The 20190-nt window shown below is 43.1% G+C and overlaps 1 protein-coding gene across 1 annotated transcript in view; it reads right to left on the reverse strand.

The window, feature by feature from the left end:
* Positions 1–20190, reverse strand: part of ITGA9 (integrin subunit alpha 9) — a 224514-nt gene that overhangs the window by 188520 nt on the left and 15804 nt on the right. Inside the window, exons 5-13 of the mRNA XM_009273508.1 lie at positions 17900–17967; positions 15436–15565; positions 13756–13841; positions 11083–11151; positions 7789–7926; positions 5537–5642; positions 3969–4063; positions 939–1029; positions 234–279 (exon numbers count right to left, since the gene is read on the reverse strand). Of these exons, the coding sequence (XP_009271783.1) occupies positions 234–279; positions 939–1029; positions 3969–4063; positions 5537–5642; positions 7789–7926; positions 11083–11151; positions 13756–13841; positions 15436–15565; positions 17900–17967 (829 nt within the window). The remainder of the gene's footprint in view (positions 1–233; positions 280–938; positions 1030–3968; positions 4064–5536; positions 5643–7788; positions 7927–11082; positions 11152–13755; positions 13842–15435; positions 15566–17899; positions 17968–20190) is intronic.

A 20190-nucleotide genomic window follows, 5' to 3' on the forward strand; every position in this document is an offset into this window, starting at 1 on the left:
CCTGGGAGTCCTACATATTGTCATCCCTCACTACACTGTTTAAATTAGATTGTGCATTCTTTGACACTATCCATGTCTAAGGTTCTGCTTAAAAAGTAATCCAGCTTGCTGCTTCTGACCACAATAAACTAGGGAGAAAATCAGAGTGGTGGAAGACTTAGACCACATAAGATATAAACAGAAAACAGACACAAAAAGAAGACAACAGCAGATGAAAAAGACATTCATCTCACCTCAGAAGTACCACATTGTCTGACAAGAAGGCTCCAACAGTCATATCTGAAATTTTCGTAACATTGAGACAGTTACAAAGGAGGCACAAAATTCAGTTCTCTCAAGTCAGTTGGTAAATTACGGAGCATATATCTAAAAAAGCATTTTTCTGACTTAAATCAGCCAGCTGGTCCCTTCAAATATCATTATGTCATAAGTATTATAACTGGAGAATTACATCTATGATGTTACTTCACTTCTACTTCATTGTTAGGTTTTTATTATTACTATTATGTTATTGTCTACTTTTTTTTTTTTTTTTTTTTTTTTTTTTTTTTTTTTTTTTTTTTTTTTTTTTTTTTTTTTTTTTTTTTTTTTTTTTTTTTTTTTTTTTTTTTTTTTTTTTTTAAGATTGTCATCATGACTGAAGATTGTCATCATGACTGGGCAGCTTCCAGGCAACTTACAACCTTGATCAGATACTGAAATCCTCTGCTTTAATATCTCAGTCCTTCTTCATGACTGCCTAAACACCTGAATCAAGCAATTGGCTCAAATTCTTATCAGGAGCTTCGAATAATGGAAGGAAAAGGGAAGAAAATGCTCAGCTTCATCGGCCTCCTGCAATTGTGGTAACCAGCAACCTGGAAACGACCAGCTCTGCTGTTTTCTCAGCCTGCTGCTGCATTTCCCCAGCGCTCTCACCGCCAGAGTAGCAGACGTACCTGGATAACCATTGCCATCCATATCGACTCCCCCTGATATGGACTGGCCAAACATCCGCAGCATCGGGTTTATTGTTTGCCCAGACAGCTTCTGCAGCGGAAAACACGAGTGAAATCAGTCAGTAACACAAAGAATCCTCTAAAAACAAAAGAAAAAACAAAAAAACCCTTCAAGCCTGATTTTCATGGTCACCGGGGCTCTTTTCCGTGGGCTGGGAGTGCCGCACATCTGCAGGCTCGCGCTTCACCCACGCAGCCCTGAGCAGGAAGGCTGCCAACTGCAGGAAGCCCTTCTGCTCTGGGCTAGGAGGAGGCCACTGTTGACTCGGATTAAAAAACACACCTGCATTACAACCCTCATGCAGACCCAAGCAAAATAAAGAACACATCAAACAGATTTCTTGGCGGGGGTCGGAGAGGAGGGAGAAATTTTAACTGCACCCTAGAGTTTTTCTCTTTTTTTTTTTTTGCATTACCTTTATTTCTGTAAATAAAAGTTTTAAGCGGCATCTTAACAAAATTGATTAATTGAAACATAAAATCCTGCACAATCATTCCTTTTCACAAAGTTTGCCAGCATACTCAAAGTCAAAATGATTAATTTTCATCCCACTTGGAAATTCTGGTTTCCATCAGCTATTATGCAGTATTTTGTGTCAGTTTGGAAGCTGTATCTCATTTCTGTCTCCCCAACGCAAAGATTAATTAACTTCTAACATAGCTTTTTTTTTTTAATTACTAACACAAAAACTTTCTCTGAATGGTTTGAATTGTAAATGCCTTTGTCTGAAGCAAATTAATATATCAAAATCTCATTTTCTAAGGCAATCAGATGTCTCCCAGCTCTCATTCATTATGCTGGGCCACCAATGCAAGACCTGAACTCAAACCAGCGTCTGACTGCAGAACTTACAGACAGAGGAAACCTATCCCACAAAGTAATGTCGAGGCTGTTGATGGTGCTTCACAGCTTGTGACATGCCACCAGCTTTTCCTGGTCCTCCCATGAAAGGACATAATGTTGGACAAAAGGTCAGACAGGAAATTCATGGAAAAAAAGACAAGTTGAGGGGAAGAAAGACATCCTGCAGTCCTGACAGCCAGTTTAAAGGGAAACCCGTGCTCTGCCGTGTACAGATCTCCTTTTCCTACTCGTGGGCAGATAAGATTAAGACAACTGGAAGTAACTTCCTCCCCACATTACACTTGCATTGCATTTTGGGGGGGGTCCCACTTAGGGTGGTAAATCCCGCCTGCAACATCCCGGCAGACATCTGCAGGCTATTACAGCCTAGAAGGCAGAGGTATGACGCTGCTCTGCTTTTAAGTGCCATGAATGAAAACAGCAGGCCACAAAGCCAATTAAGCTGCTTCTGCTCATAGCCACCACTAAAGCTGGTGAAGGGACATGAGGGAACGACATTGATCAGCAATTTAAATTAAGAAAAGGGAGGGGAAAAAGCTAACAAAATGAAAAGGGTGAAAACATATACCCTGCAGTCCCCCCCTCTACCTCTCTCAGCTTATTTAAAAAAGGAAATCCAGGGCATTAAGATGGCTCAGGGGTATAGTAATAAGATACAAAAAGTCTTTCACCTCTGGGTTCAAATCCAGGGCAGGTAAGTAAAGAGCTGAAGTTGTTACGCAATGTTTTTGGTTGCATGTGGGAGATGAACTGGTGGTGTGCCTGGTGCCCTGCAGCAGACGCTGGGAAATGGCACAGAGGCACTGCCTGTAAGTGGTGCCCCCTCGGCTGCCTCAGGACATGGGACGAGGATAGGAATGGTATCAAGAGTCAACGACCACGGTACCCTGCCACCCTCTTGAGCTGGGCTTTTGTCCCACTGACCAAGTGGAGAGGCATGCGCCATGTCTGCTGGCCTTGCTCCGATGGGGAGGGAGAGATTGCAAGCAGGATATTTCGCTTCCCACCCTGCTGATCTGGCCTCTTTCAAAAATGTTAAATTTTCCCATGAATGACAAAAAAAAAAAATCAGCTCCTTTTCAGCAAGAGCTGGAAAGCTCCAGGCTTTTCAACAGCCAGAGAAGAACCTCCCGACCAGTGGCTCTCAGCAAGAAACAGGCAGAATCCTCCACATGCCACATGTTAGTGCATTTTAGAAGTATCCATAAAGAGTCATTTAACTTCCTTTTTTCTAAAAAGCAGCGCATGGCATATACATGGTAGAAGGAGGAAGGACTAAACTTCTATGGTCTGTTAGAAGAGCCTCCAATATAACCACTAAACTCTTTAGTTCTACTTAAACTGATTTACTGTGAAGGATCCCACCCAGCAACAAAACAAAACCACCAGAACTTCAAACACACGGAGGGAGGGAAGATTCAGGCTCTCTGAAAAAAGAAATGTGCTAGACAGAGCCTAGGGGACACATGTCAGGCAGCATAAGCATAAATTTATCTTCTCTACTGTAGCCTGGCTACAGTAGCTAAATTGCACTGTGTCATCTCTGCACAAGACACTATAGCATATCCCAGCTGAGTTTTTACTTCATAATAATGGTCAGGGGAATGGCACCCAAGAACGGCCTTGTGATATATTGTCACGTTGCATGGAGAGGGCCAACAAGATGGGTAAAGAGGCTTCTGCAGGGAACAAAAGAAAACTTAGTACCTCTTCCTCCTCGCTAAGCCTGCTTTTGCAGGAAGAAAGAGCAACCTCCCAACTCTCAGCTGGCCTCTCCATAATTTGTATGCTCAACCTCTCCAAGGTTTTCATTTCTCCTCTGCAGCACTACTATCTCTAAAAACTGACATTCAAACCCAAGACTTCGTTTGCTTCAAGAAGGAAGCTACAGCTGATAACTCTAACAAAAGACAGTGAAAAATATCTCCTTATCAACATACTTTCACTCCACAGCATAGATAGGGACAAACTTTGGGAGAAGCCATTTTCAAACCAGGACTGAGAAAAGGATGGAGAGCTATAAAGGGACCCCTAAGTATGGTTTATTTCTGCAGGCCCCAGGAAAGTCACTTCAGATAGGTATCGTAAACAATAGTGTCACATACCATAGAGTATTGAGGTACAATACCATTGGCTTCCCCATGGTAAATGTACACTGCTCCTACGTAGTTGTCCTCCTTAGGCGCCCCAATGGCAACATCTGTAAAACAGTACAGATTATAAACATTTCACAATCCATTCCATTAGTCCAGCTTTTTCACAATTTTAGAAGCCAGCTATCCATAGGAAAATAGCTCCCCATGATGAAGATGATCAGCAGTTCATGGCAACCTGGCTAGAAGCACTTGTTTGATTTACTGAAGAGCTCATGTTAAGATAAACTTAAAAAAATACACAAATGTATATGAATTTGTACACGCATGTGGCTATGTCGTGCCTAATCAGAAACATGTGCTTGTTATGAAAATATGTGTTTATTAACCAGCAACCATGCTCAAAAAGTTTATTTAGAATCCTTTCATATCAAAATCTCCAACCCAGGGGAACATCAGCTTCGTGAATCAAGACAGCATTGGCAAAACATTTATTGTAGCACTACATTAAGTTTGCTTGAAAATCCAAGGCTCCAAAATGAGGCCAGCTATATTAAATGGATGGGCAGGAAGAAAAAAAGGCTGCTGACGGCGCACTTTCAAATTACATTTGATCCAATTTAACTGCAAACTCCTGCAGAAAGAGTGATCCCACTTCCCATTCTCCTCTCCTGGCTGGATCTAGTGACTACACAGCTGCTAAAGTTAAACTCTTCCTGATGGCTTCATACCCACGGACTGATCCAACTCACTCTGCAGCCTCTCCGTCACCACACCTGACCCACAAGCAGCAACAAGAACACACAAATGCATGTTTAAGCATAGAGGAAGAGCATGCCCAGCGTTTGTGAGGGCAACCTGCAGTGAGGTTGGGTTAGGCTTAATGGGATACCATGACCTGAGTGGCCTGGAAGAAATAAATCCAGGCACACACAGAGTAAGTTGGCATTTGTTCGGAAGTCCTTAATCTCTGCTGCCAGAAATCTGGGCAGAAAAGGTGCCAGCATCAACACTTTGCTCTCACCTATTGCTATCACAGCACGGGGCCTCACACTGAGCAGCCTGCAAAGGAGCAGGGGTAGAATAAAGCAAAGGAGAGAAATTATTAATAGACTACATGCTATCAGGAGTGAGAAGCTACTTCTTAATTACACTTCATGATGAGAAACGCGATTATGCCAACAAAACTGGAAAGGTTTGAAGACATAAGGAAATGGGAAAGAAAAAAGAAGTCAGACATAGGTTTTTGTTTTATTCAGGGCATGGGTATCTAAAGCCTTTTATAAACCGTACGGGGAAGAAAAAAATGCAACAACAAGGAAAGCAAAGCAATGTTAAGGAGATTGGGGTGCGAGTTGCATGGACATGGACCAAACTCACATCAAGGACAATCAGCTACAAAAGGCTTTAGCAGACAAATCCTACGCAAGCATGTTTGTCCTTAGCACGAGCCCAGGTGCCAGTCGGGTCTGGAAGGAGCAATGGATGCCACACGGCACCCGGCCATGGGAGGAGACCAGCAGTGCCACCAATCTCACTGGCATTTCCAGAGAAACAGCCCAGCAGGAAATCACACCTACCTGGGAAGCCATCGTCATCGATGTCGCCGAGGGCAGCCATGCTCTCCCCAAAGTGCGCGTTGTAGGCACCGTCACCATCCAGGACGAGCTGCTCTTCCAGCACCCCCTAGCAAGCAGGAAATAAAACAGGGTCAGGGAAATGCTGCGAGCCCTGGACAAGGTGAGCCTTCCCCACGGGAGCCACCCATGTGCTGTGGGAAGCACCTGGGGCAGGGCTGCAGGCTGACTCTTGCCCTCACTGCACACGGATCACCTGGGCACTAGTAATCTAATTTATTTGGGTTTTTAACCTTCTGTCTTTTAGGTTGGGGGGGGAAGGAGCACATGAGTGATATACCTAAAGTGCTAAATTAACTAAATGATAACTCAATGATGTAACTAAATGCAGTCACAGCACTTCATGAGCTCATGAAGGTTTCCAGATGCCTAAAATGTAACAGCCCAGAGCTTACTCTACTGGCAGATTACATCCGAGGAGTGAAATCAGTCCAGGCTTATTCAGCTAAACTCCAGTGAGTTAAGGAGAACTTTCCCCTAAGCAAAGAACATTTGGGCAATTGGATTTGAAAACTTTTTAAGTATTGGACAGAAGGATTAAAGCAAAGTCCCCAAAAAGCCTTCTGAAATGAAGAATAAGGAAAGAGATTTAATGAAATAAAGAGACAGAGGGAAGTTCAGAATAAAGTAGCTTTGTACTCCTGTGCCATGCCAAGCCTTAGATGGATCTGGTATTTCTTGCCCACCCACTTTCTGGTCAGATACATAAGCTTTAGTTTCTTGCAGTCTTCCCTCAAGGGAAAAGGAACATTTCCACAAGAAAACAAAATTTAGTTACGCAATCCAACTCTGTACCCACCTCAAGGGTTGTTTTGTTTTGTTTTTGCTTCCTTTGTGAATGAGAGTAAACTGCCCTGTGGAACATGTAATAAAATCTTTTTCTTGGCTGCGGGGAGTTGCTGACTTTAAGAAAATCCCACATAATGAAATTGAAACACAACAGAGAGAAGACAGGCAGGCCTGTATGTGCGACTCATTTCTTTGCAGTCCTCACAGGAAAGGGCAAAATATAAGCGCATTAAGTCTAGCATCACTATGCATGCTTGTATTATAATGCAGTTTTCTCTGGTCCGCTGCAACTACCTCTTAAGCAATGGGGTTTGCAGAATGAAATGGAGTTTAAAATGACCAAACCCCAAAATAAAACCCACAATCCTGCAAGCCATTGCTCCTGCAAGTAATTCTTGCTGCAGGAGTATAAGAAACTCCTACTAGCTTCTTGACTGTTTTATAAAAGATAAAAATGTATGCTCTCACTGTGAGCAGGAAATGTTAGATATTATCTGCTTGGCATTCTGGACCCTGTCCTGAGGACCCAGCAGCAACACTGCAATATAAGAAGTAGGACAGCCTGTGGATCAAACTGAAAAAGTAAAGCTCATCTAAAGGAGGAGTGATAATAGAAATAAAATTACACCAAAAGCAATTCTGAAGCCTCCCAAATGCTGCCTATAGGACTTGTGGTGAATGTTAAGTCTAGCATAAACAAACTCCGTACATTAAAGTTCACAAAATACTGATGAAGCAAACCAATTTCATTTTAGTCCATAACAACTCCTCCTTTGAGACAGCAGGTTTGGGACCTGAATATTAAATACATAGTAATAGGTAAACCACCATTGTTTTCCTATAAATACAACATAAGAATGATCTTGTTTTGCTCATGCAAGAAAGTTTACACTTTTCCAAGACTGCTGTTGGGTCATGTGAAATCCAACAGTACCAACTGATAAGAACTTCCCACTAAAGGCTAAATATGGGGCATAATGTAAAGATAAAGAGAATTCAATCTCTGGCTTCTCTTCACAAGGACTCCTAAATCCCCAGACATTTTTGTTCTGATGTGTAGGACCCCGTGACCACCCAAAACACAAAGGAAAACTCAGTCAAAGCTGCTGACTCTTACTTGGTTTTGGCATCAAATTCATGTAAAGCCACAAATACCACCAAGTTTCAACATAAAACCAGAAAATTTGCCAGACCTCCTCGAAAGATTCACAGCTCTGTGATGAATGTGGGCTGGTGTCTGGAAAACCATGATAACGGATGAGTTTTCCGTGACTTCACGCTCTGCTAGAGACACCCAGAGCCCCACTATTTGAGACATCGAGTTTCTGTGCTGGAAGGACATTAGTGTTACCCTGCCCGGACCCACCCCCTCATCCCTTACCAAGTCATCTCCTGTACATACTCACGTTTCCTCTGTTGATATAGGCTGTAACTTGACCCTCATCTCTGATCTCAGAAAACATAGGTGCTCCGACCAGCAGGTCTGACAACCCGTCAGAGTTCAGATCAACTGCACATAAGGAGGAGCCAAAGTAAGAGCCCATCTGTAACCAAGCCGAGTCACAACAAAGCATTCAGTATCTGCCCATACACAGGAGGAAATCATTTAGGTGTGGTTTTTTTTAATTTCAAATGATGACTTGCTGCTTTATCACTCACAAGCACTCCTACAGAGAAAGCTTAGGGGATAATTCTGGCAGGAATTAAACACTTTACTGTAACAGTGCATCAGCTTGGATGTCTTACCAACAGAATAAAATTTATACCCTGGGACATGCTTAAGTGAGACAAAGAGCTTTCTTATACTAGCTTTCACTTGTCAAATGCTTAAAACGAGGAAGGGGTGAAATAAGTTTCCCAAACCAAGACCTGGCTAATGATTATTCATGCCCAGTGCCAGACTTCCTAAAGACACTTGAAGTTGGCTACCACAGATCTTCTGGGGATACCTTAAAGAAATAAAAGAAAAAATAGGCAAGGGGTAGGGTATCCATCAAAAGAGGCATCTAAAATTACCTCTTGATTGTGGACTATTTTCCCCCTGTTCTATTTGTATCTATTTGTATCAGTCACCTTCAAATAGCAGTACTGGTTGTGGGTTTTGATCATAGCCTTTCCTCTCATGTACAGGCAGGTGAGTTGACACAGAAAGATGACTTTCAATAAAAACTTTTCAGTTGATACACAAAAAACCTAAGCCACTTTCAATCTCCAGTTATTATTGCTTGATAAAACTTAATTGCTTAAATTTAAGACAGACATTAATTTCATTACATAATTTTTGATACAGGTTAACATTCAACCTTAACAATCTCCCAACCAGCACCCACATTACGCATTTCAAAACACATTTAAACACAAAAAGGAAACCAAAAGCAAGAATGATATTCCACCCTTATTTCATCCACTTCTGCTAAGGTACCACAAGGCATACTCTTTGAGACCAACTACAAACCATAGTCTCAAAATTAAAAGCAACTTCCAAAGGAAAAAATAAAAGATACCACTTCTTATTTGAAATTGAGAGCTGTTTACATAGTAGGAAAAATTGAGGTTACAGAAATAGTTATTTAGGTTAAAAAGAACGAATCGCATTTCTCACATGCTTTTACATTCCTCATTGCGGATCTCTGACCCACAGCCTTCCACACCTGATAAGTTTAGATGCACGAGCCAGAGCTACTGGGCATGCTAGGAGATGGGCAGCAGCAACTCTGTTCTATGCAGTCCGTAAGATTTAAAAGCTGCTAAATATATATAGTGGGGTGAGTTAAGGATAGAGTTTCAGTTTGTAATTCAGATTTTTGTGTTTGTGTGGGTTTAAGGTCAGACCTCAAACATCATTTGATTCCAGTTATTTTGTAGCTTAAGTCCCCTTGCGGATTTTTTATTTGTTTATTTTTTTAATCCACTAAGGTTTTAAAACAAATTTCTCATGGGTAAGGAGCGAAAGTTATGAAAAGCATTTCACTATGTATTCAGGCAGTTTTCAGGGAAAGGCTATTATTTACTTAACTGCAACATGGTACATCTGCAGCGTGGGTGAGTTCACGGTGCTGTGAGAACCTGAAGTTTGTGCACTTAGCATTTGTAACAAGGCACTGCATTTTCTTTTTTCTTGTCTGCATTTGATTTCCTAGTTCAGCCTCCAGCAATAAAAAAGGGAAGGAAGAAACTGGCCTGCTTTTAACATCTGTCTAACAAGCATGTCAGAGCAATGAACTTTCACGCCACTGGGAAGGACGCAGCATTTTGTGAGAGCTCATTTCCAGGCAGTGCTCATTGCTGAGCACGTCTGGTTATATTTCAATCACAAAACAAAGAAAGGGTGATTTAGGACAGCCTTTTCTTTAAAATAAAATCCTCATTTGGATTTTAGAGAATTTGTAGAAGACAGATGCTAATGGGGAAGGAGGAGATGACAGCCTAGAAGTACTTTAAGGATGTAAATACTTGATTAGTTAAGTTACATGTAAGAATAACGCAACTAAATTGAAAAAGGAAAGTTTTGGGCTGAGACCTGGAAAATTCCTGATGGCTCTGTTTATTAGGCTGAGGAATAGTTCTCCAGGAGCACATCCTTAGGGACATTTAAAAGTCAACAGGGAAAGAAATGAACAGGAAGCAATCAAACACAGGAGATGCCCTGGATGAACTGGGAGGTCTTTTCCTTTCAAGATGTCTGCAATTCTGCTAGTGCAGAGAAAGACAAATTTTTTTGCATGTTTTAAAGACTGCAACTGTGTTTTGTTGGGGAAAAATAACAAAACATGCTAACACTCCCAACTTGATGATACGAACACTTTAGATCCTTCTGAGGATGTCAGGACTTTCTAGAGCCAGAAGCCACCAGTAACCTTTTTCTTCTGTATTTCCTCTCCTTCCAGGAGAACGCAGGCAACCCCAGGTAAGGGGTATCGTTTCCTCACTGCGTTATTCCCAAATAAGACATCTTTTTGTTGTTACCTATAGTTAAGACATACTGTCCACTTTGTTTCCCCTGCAACACATCTCCAGCGAGCCCCCAGTGAAGAACACAAGCTGTTCCCCACTCAAACACAACATCACACAGGGGAGCTGGATCTCACTAGCATTCACTAAATTTCATTGGGGGGGACATGGCAGCTCTAAGACAGCAGTCTTAAGAGCAAAATGCAGGACTTGATTCACGGTGGGAAGGGGGAAATCATCATCTCTTGAGGCAATGAAGCTGCTCCTCCACAAAACAGCATAACTCTCATATCCCCCTGTCAGAGCAGGACACAGAAAAGCAGATTGGGGCTTTGTGTATTAAACTAAGCTCCAGGCTACCCACATCTCCCAGTAACACCTACTAAGAGGAAATGTCTGCGTCTAGGCTCACCTCACATGTCCCATGTCTCAGAAGGCAACAGCAGAAGCTGCTGCTACATTTGTGTGAGACTAAAAAGAACCACTAGTACAATTTTCAGCAAGACCTTTAATTTCAGTCACATTTGACTGTCTGCTTTGAGCAGACATTGCAGTCATGACTGCTACAGGGGAAAGGGCATAAGGCTGGTCTGAACAATAGGTTTAGCTCTTCTGGGAGGATGAGAAGAAACAGAATTTGCGTGACAACTCATGAAGCAGTGGAATGAAAATGATGCTCTGAGATGACCCTGCCATTATTTCCCCCTTGTCTACCCCTTAAAAGAAAACACACGTACATAAAAGCTCACCTTTTTTCCCGAAGCCTGAAAAATCTTTATTAGAGAGCCTGATCGTCTGTCTGTTCTGAAAATATAAACCTGAAAAGTGAAAAAAGAAAAATGTTAACCAATACTAACTACAAAGCACGTAATGGTACAGCATTGGTGCTTTCTAAATAATATCTAAAATATGATCATGGCCATGGCTACTGCCAAGATCCAATTTCATGACCACTTTATTGCTCAGTCTTCTTTTAAAAGACAAAACATAGAGCTCCCCATGATGAATCACAGGTCTCTTATCATAAGAAATGCTTGAATGATATCTTGTCGCCTATTTTTTTGGTGCACATGTGTGTATGTGCACATGTGAGTATTTAAAAGCACCTAGTAAAGGAACTTCCCAACTCTCAAACAAGTGGCATCTGGAGACTGCCCGGAAAAGAGCAGGGCAAAAGGCTGAGAAGGCATAACCCCACTCCCCTTCCCTTATCTAGCCTTCCCTTCTCAGGGAAGTATGTGCCTGCACATACTGACTGCAAATTTCATGATGCTTTAGCAAAGGTCAGACTAGAAATCCCGATCGGACCACCCAAGGCATTTGCACTGTTTCTGTCTGAAACAATCTGTAAATCAGAAAACTATTCATAGTCCACAGGAGAAACTGTTTTACCAAGAACTCTCGGGACTAGTAGTATTGATGTAAGTTCAGTAACAGATCTTGTACCAAAATTTAAGACCTAAAACACATGGCTTGTAGAAAGAGACTCTCTTCGACAGAAAGGCTGGCTCAGTCAGCGTTTGAGACTTCTCCAGCGTTTGTCAGGCTCCCTGGTAGCAGGTGCTCACACAGTTTGCAGGACAGAGGATCCCTTACTTCCAAGGCCACGTGGCAGAGCCAAGCACTTTGACATAGTTGAATATGTGGCGAGTTATTAATAGGTGGCGAGACAGAGTTCAAAGCTGTTTTCAGCTGAGAACACAGCACAGATTTACTGTGGAGAATCAGTCTAGATACGAAGAACTCCCCAGGTCTTGCAGTGGCACCTTTAGCAGCAAGAGTACGTTGCCAGGTGTCACCACTCCAAACCCAGTCTTACTAATGACACTCCTGGTGACTTTGGAGAAATGACTCAGTCTCATTAAGCATCTTGGCTTTACCTTCAGTGAAAAGAGTGCAACAATGCTAATCACCTTCTATCAGGGAAATGGAAAGGATTAGCTTACTAGAGAGTGGAAAGCGCAACAGGACTGCTCAGCGTAATGTCCTGTACTCAACACCTCTTACCGCCCCTTTGCCATGCGTTCCCGCTACCCACATCCCATGCCAAGGGAGAATAACAGGAGCTTTTGCAACTAGAGCAAGAGTCTTTAAACTACAGGGCCAGCTGCTTTCTCATGGATCTCATGTTAGCAGCTGTTTTTTCCCCCTCCTTGTACAGAAATTAAACCTGTTCCACAGAGAAAACAGGTTGGAAGGAAGGTGCATTGCAGCAGCCGTGACAGAGTACCTGGGATAAAGAAACTATGTCTTTCCCATATACGTCTTCTCAGTAGCAACTGTGCTGCTACTATATCCCCTATGTCCTAGTCACGCCAGATCAGGTTTATGTACCAAGTTCATCCTCTACTTTTATTCCATTTTCCCCATTTGCACTGCTACCCCCTGGGACATTGTTACTGCCAGAAATAATCTGCTTAAACCAAGGGATAGCGTTGCTGGTAATGTAGATCTCTCACTCCTTATTGTTATGACTCAGCTACAACTGATGTTGTAGCAGGAGAGCCAGAGGGAGGAAGATGGAAGGGGGCTGCAGGACATCTCTGCTCAAGCACATGGAGGCAGCAGGCCCCAAAAGGACCAGATTTTGAAGAAAGAGTGGCAAAAGCAGATCCTTTACATCTCTTCCCTCCCTCTCCCCCCACCCACTTCTCCACCTTTGGTTCAGAAGTGTATAGGGGTCACAGCGCTCACCTTCACCCTGCTCCTGATAGCAGCCGGGTACTCAACACGGGAACAAGCAGGCACACCTAACTCACCAGCCATCTCCATCTAGCTGTTCACTCGCTTACATCTTTAGGACAGCAAACATATGTATGCCTACGGAAAAACCTTTTTTTTCGTTTTTTCTTCTCAAGAGCCTATCACCAAGATTTTTAAGTACAGCTGGCAGAAACCCAGATTCTAATCCACTAAACATCAGCATATTATGAAGTTTTAAAAGAGACATCAAATTGCCTAGTAAATGGCATTTCATGCTATTAGAGATGCTACCCTGAAGTAAATACCGAAACAGTCCACATGTGAAGCATTGTCAAACGTATGAAGAAAAAAAGCAGAAGACAAACTCTTTTTTCCAGGTTTTTTTCATTTCCAGGCAAGGTTTAAGTGATACCTATATGTCACAAATCCTAAACAGAAGTGGTGTGAAATAAACGTTGCCAGTGTCACACTAAAATAACTCTTTTAAGGGTTCGGTGGGAGTCAGAGGAAAGTGAGGGAGGAGGGATGTGAGGCACCAGGAGGAAGAGGTGGAGAAAATTTGATGACTTCAAACTACCTCACCTCTCCCCTGCACAGTGCTCCGAAACTACCCCGTAGGCAAAAATCTCTTGGCTTTCCCAGACATGTGGGAACTGCATCAATATTGCTTTTTTTGCCCTGTTGCATCCGACCACATTACTGTTGACAAAAAGCCGCACCTTTCCGATGCCTCCATCCTGGGGAGCTCCTCCTACAATGTCCGTGGTAGTTGGCTGAGAGAAATGACCGGCTGTCACCGCATATCCTGAGCAGGAGATGGGGTGGGGTGGGAGAGGAGAGAGGAAATACATAAATAAATAGATAAATAAATAATCAATCATGAAAGGAAAGAGCCTTAGAAACAGGGTCAGCCAGCTGGATCACACTCTGGGTTTCACCGCTCCTCCTGGGCTGCGCATTGTTAGCATTCAGCAACTGTTCTGCCCAGGATGCACCAATATTCAGCTCAAGAGCTCACGGAGGTGGAAAACAACACTGTGCCCTCCAATACTCTTCCAAAAGCTGAGAGAAGGAAGGTGTGTGTGGAGCTTGGCAACAGACACACGAAGCAGGTACGGGGAGCAGTTCAGCAACCGCAAGTCCACAAAGGGAAGCGGCAAAACAGGAACAGGCACACACAAACAGAGCAAAGAAACCACATCATCGCAGAGAAAGTATCACATCAGACAGCAACAGTCCCACACAGACCAGACAGAAGTATCCTCCTTTGGCTAAAATCACTGCCCAGGAAGGCTTGGAAAATTATGTGCCTTTTTGGTCGGGGGGGAAGGCGGAGGACAGTAGGCAAAGAGGTCAGAGAAGTTAATGGCTTAAAAAGATTTTTGTTTAGGCGAGAAGAAAAATGGGAAGATAGATCAAAGAAAGAAAGTGTATTTGAAAGAAGGAGATCAAAGTTTCAGTCTTATTTGATATATTAAAATGATATATAATAACTAAAGAAGAGTAGAGTGCTTTCCTTCTAAGGCTGTCTTGTATTTGCCTTGCTCTTCTGCTGTAAATTATGAGACTCTTGTCTACATGGTAAACACTATAATTCAGGTCTGTCAGTGGCAAAACCTATTTATGTCCTTAAATATGTATATATACACTCCTCATTTAGCTATCGCCAAGCAGCATCTTCCAAGTGGTATTTTTTTAAAGACTAAAGGTTAAGGGGAAAAAGAGAGGTCAGTGCGAGTCTTTAGTCAAACAATATCAAACTACTGACTGTTTGAAATGCCTTCTAGGTCTCAACAGTCTTAGGCACTGGGGATTAGGTGGAAGCCTTTAAATTAAGTTTATCTGGGACATTAGCTCATTTTAGAGTAAGAAAAACCAACTGAGTTAAAGATGTACTCAAACCTATAGCCAATCCTTTCACAGCCTCCTTCTGTTGCCAGTGACTCACTTACATGGTGCTATTTTTGTTGAAATAAATTTGTATCTGCAATATACATTCTGTAATTATGTGTTGTACCCATTCTAAAGACAGGTGTAAGCAGACACGCAGCCTAACCATTGACAAATAATTTGTCCGTCGCAGGGCAAAAGCAGGAATGTAGGAGGCCCGCTACCATCCAACCTGCTTTTCAGTCAAAACACATTTTCAATATTAGTCGAAAACATTATAGCAAAGGTTTTTTAAAACAAGCAAACAAAAATAGAATATTCTGGCTGCTTCTTTGCTTATATTTCTTTCCAGGTAGGTAACCCTTTAATTCAGACGTTCTTCCTTTCACACTTTTCATAAAAATACTCTATACCACCAAGAAAAATCAGTATCAACTTTATAGCATCAAACCTTGAAATATGCTGTTGGACTAATCCATTCTCACAGTGAGCACCAGAGGGCTGCTTACCAAGGTACGTGTACCGCCTGGCTATCACAGCATCATCGTTCAGCTTGTAATATGTGTTGTCAGTGAGATTCAGTACTTTGACAGTTCCTGTCCAATAATAAGATCCCGGTGCCCCCATAATGACCAGCTCCTACAACAGGAAAAACAGAAGGGTGTGGGGGAAAGGGTGGGGAAAAAAATAAACAACAGTCAAAACTGGACAAAAATTCATGCTTTACACAGTAATGGGGAAGGGTATTAACTTAAAACACCAATTATAAGCCCATCTATAACAATCTCCATTCTGTGTGCATTTAGAGAATATCCTTCTTCCCAAACCTGGAGGTCACTGCACACACCCTGGAGACACACGGTCTCCCCTTTTATGGCCCACTTCTGCTCAGCTGTTCTGCCGCTTCAATAAAAGACCTTCCTCAGCCTTACTAACCATCGAATTTATCCCTGCTAACACAGTCCTCCCAAAAATCTCTCTCCACCTGCTGCCTTTCCCAAACATCTTCCAGAAGACCTGAAGACCTCCACCAAGTGACAGAAGCGCCCCAGCACACCCAGACCCACCACTCAGCTACAGACTGTGCCTCAATGCTGGCTGACATGCTATACCAACCAATCATGAAGGATACAACACAAAGGATTTTGATTTTACAACTATGAAGCTAAAGAGCTGCCATGCACTCAACAAGCAGGGTGTGTGTTATGTCACAGTTGGAACATTTTGCCTTGCTCTGTCCTCAGATACACTCTGCTGTTCAAGAGACAACCTGGCTATAGTTCATTACAGACACCCAGCATGATTCAAAATTTTAAAAGATTAGAAATCAGGCAAAGTTTCATCCAGCATCCAAAGGTAGATGCTCATGGATAATGCTTTTGAATCAAAATGAAAGGTACATTCACATGCAAAAGAGATTGCAAAAATGTTGCCCCAAAGCATCCAGCATCGTTGCAGGGAAACCTTACTCCTGGATGTGGTTTTAAATACCTCCCACAAAGGACCAAATTAAACCTGGGAAGTATTAAGCCTAGGTAAGTTCTCCATCCCTGGAGGAGACACGAGGACAGCTGCTTTGCCTCACATCTCCATTCAGTGCAAGGCCACGGGTGAACTCCATCCTTGTGGGAAAATGCTCCTACGCCCGGGATCCCTTCAGGTGACCAGTTCCATTTGGGGGGGAGACAAAACAAAACAAAAAGGGATTTTCCTAATAAGACTGCAGGGACAGGACTGCAAACCCAATCAAAGAGCAGGACGTGCTTGGCAACAGCTTTTTTCCTTGGGAGGGGCCGTGCCCTTGAGATCAAGGGATCATTTACCAGCAGGAATGACTGCCATCAGCAGTGCTGAATATATGGTAGGGGCTTGCCTGTTTGACCCAAAAAGCCATTTATCTGCGTTTCCTGCTCAGTGAGCTGCCATCGGGCTGAAGCAAAGAAAGTTCAAAGATACCTTTTGAACTAGGGTAGCAAAGGACGATTTAAAGCATTGGAACAGCAACAGGCTGGAGAGAGCAGACAAGCCAGGAAACAGCTGCTGCTGGCTGAACATCCAGTTATCAGACAGTGCCACTGCAGCAACGTCACCTGCCATCCCAGTTTACTCGGAAATCACCTTCTACCATTTCAGAGAGGACACCTTTATTCTGCTTATATCAGCCTGGACAATAAATTCTGCAGACCAGCGCATATATAATTAGGAGTGAGTATATACTTGACATGACAGTAACAAGAAGCCTGATACTGAAATAGCTTTTTTTCCCCTTAAAAAAACAGAACAAAACAAAACAAAACCAAAAAACCCAACCCTGAAACATTACAAAAAGATATCAATACATACATAAGGGAACAAATTAATCCTTGACATAACTAAAACATGGCTGATAGACTTCTGTCCAGGAAAGAATATGGTCTGGTAATTAGAACAGCTCCGGAGCATATATTTTACCATGCTATTTTTTCTCCATCTTTTTGAAATAAAGAACTGAAGCAGAACTGAAAAAAAAAGTGTTTATCTTATGTATGTATATGTATGTGCATGTGCATATATATATTCACATAGATACATATACCCACATGTACACATACATAAACAAAACTGTTCAGGGAGGACTTTTACATCATCACTTAAAGTAAAGAGTTAACGTTAGACACAGAAATATCTCTATGCAAGTTTTGGGATGTACGCAATAAAAATATTCCCCAAGGACGTTTCCCAGAGTCAATTCATTCATTCTCGTCCACAGACCTTGAGAAACACATGCATGTATGTATGAACCACTGGGCAGGCATTGCGCAAGATGCAGGCACCCAGGAGGCCAAACAAGGCAGGAGGGTGTTTGCTTGCAGGAAGGGACCAAGCTCAGCACTCAGCCTGCTGTCCAAGCCGTGCTCAGGGTCCCCTCCTGGGACATGCGGCAGGAGAGCTGCTCACCAACCCCATCCCTTCCATGCGTGCACCCCTGCTCACCTCAGTGAAGAAGCCCGCAATCCCCGCCTGGCACGAGCCGTGCTCCTCCCCATACTTCTTCTTGTACTCTGGATGGGAGAAGGGAACAAAACAAACCGTGGTCATCCCTAGCATGGCACATTCTCTCCACCTGAGCTGTCTGCATTGCTGCATGCAGTCTCGAGGGACACCAGTACACAGAGCTCCCAGGTTTTACTGATGGATCTGCCACCGATGTGCACCATGGCAGCATCCTCACCCACATCGTGGGGAAAGCGAGGGGCCTGAAACCAGGGTGGGGATATCCAGCGTGCTGCCTAGGGAGCCACTAAATGAGCAGTATCACAGTAACATGATGATAACAGCAGCAGCCTCACCCCAGTAAAGGTGCATCAGCAGACGCCCCTGCCTCCGGCAGCTAGATCCACGCAGCTGGGAAGGAAGGGAGCAAAAGGCGACGCCCATGCCTGCGTGCCACCAACCCTGCACCAGGAGGTTTAATTCCCCGGGCCTGTCACTACCTCAGAGAAATAAGTGATTCCCCCCTACAATGTCACCAAAGCCCCCGTAAACATTTCTGGTGGAGGGATGCTTCGGGCCACTGGCCCCAGCAGGGAGGTGGCAAGTGAGGAGAGGGCGCTGCGCTTCTAAGTGACCAGACAACAGTCTCATTTGAGGGATGCTCAGGTCTGCTGCTTTTCATGGCCATCTGCTCAGAGCTGCCAGTTCACAGGGGACCCAACCAGCATCACTACAGTTTTTGTTTCTGTATTTTATGTAGCAATTATCAAACCTGAGGAATTTTTACGTTGTCTTTTTGCAGAAGAGGAAAAAAATATTTTTAGAAATACATTCAGTTTGAGGCGGGGGGGGGGGTGGGGGAGGAATAAAAAAGAAAAAAAAAAGAAAATCACTTTCCACCCTGCCTGAATCCAAACATTTTCAGTTTAGGAGCACTTGAAACTTAGAGCTGGATCAGAACCTTTGCAGGTTTTTTCCAGAGAATTTTCAAATATTTACCATACTAATGAGTGCCCAGCTTCAGCATATTGCCACTTCCTGTATATTACAGTAATTCAGGCTCCAAAAACATTCACCATATAGCCTGATAATTGTGAATATTTTTTTTTTAAGTAAGCACCATCCACTCATTGCTAAATGATAAAAAGATAAAAATTTTAATGAAAACAATAAGCACGTTGTCTCTTTGGAACCAAGCAAGTTCCTTTTGAGTTGCATTTTATCTTATTGAAGATCAAAAGGAATTAATTATAAACTCCTACCTTCTCACAGAATTTTTTCAAAACATTGTATGTGTATATACACACACACCCCCACACACACACACGCCCATTCCCCCTTTATATATTATATATAGCCTCTTCCTAACATAATAAAGATGCTCAGATTTTAAGGAATTTGCTGAGGTCATACCAGTTGCACAGGGAGACTTTTAATTGGAGAGACCGTGCAGAACAGTGACTTGATCCACAAATTACAGCCCAAATGCCTAATGCCCTTGGCCAAGGCAGGGTCCTGCCAAAGCAGATATGTGTCCCAGCAGACCAGGAGGGCCAGAAGCACACTTGGGTTTCCTAGTGGGAATGCATGACAACAATTCCACTGAGAAATGAAGCCCATATTTGCTCATGGCTATTCAGAAAGCGCTGGGGCTCTGAATCACTAGCTCTCCACATATAGTTTCTCACGGAGCCAGGCACTCGTCTGGGAAACAAATATTTGTTTATTGATATGAACATTTTTTTATTCAGAGAGCCGAGGAGATGAGGTTTCTCCCTCTGGCATTTCCTGAAAAATAATGCTGTGCATGTCCTAAAGGCCCTGCCTTCGCTGCGGCTGGATTCCCACCCTTGCATAGGATGAAATGCAGCAAGTTCCATGTCCATCCCATTCAGACGCTTTCGCTTCCAGGCAAAGTTTTCCCTTTACACAATGTACTGAAGCATGAACAGACCTTGCCTCTTCACGATTTTGCACTCGACCTATTGTAATTCGAAACAAAATGCTGCTAGCCACTATGGCCCTGGAGGTCTGTAAGTATGCTTCTGCCTTACCTGCTAAACTCGGCAGGAGGCTTTTGTAATGCCAGAGCTCAAAGCTTTAGAGCCTGCCTCCTTAAATCCCACTGTATTGGGTTTGTGTGGCAAGGTTTTGGTAGCAGGGGGGGCTATAGAGGTGGCTTCTGTGAGAAGCTGCTAGAAGCTTCCCCCATGTCCGACAGAGCCAATGCCAGCCGGCTCCAAGAGGCACCCACCGCTGGCCAAGGCCGAGCCAATCGGCTACGGTGGTAG

Source organism: Aptenodytes forsteri, unplaced genomic scaffold (genome assembly GCF_000699145.1).
Source record: "Aptenodytes forsteri isolate BGI_AS27 unplaced genomic scaffold, ASM69914v1 Scaffold270, whole genome shotgun sequence".
Classification (NCBI taxonomy): Eukaryota; Metazoa; Chordata; class Aves; order Sphenisciformes; family Spheniscidae; genus Aptenodytes; species Aptenodytes forsteri.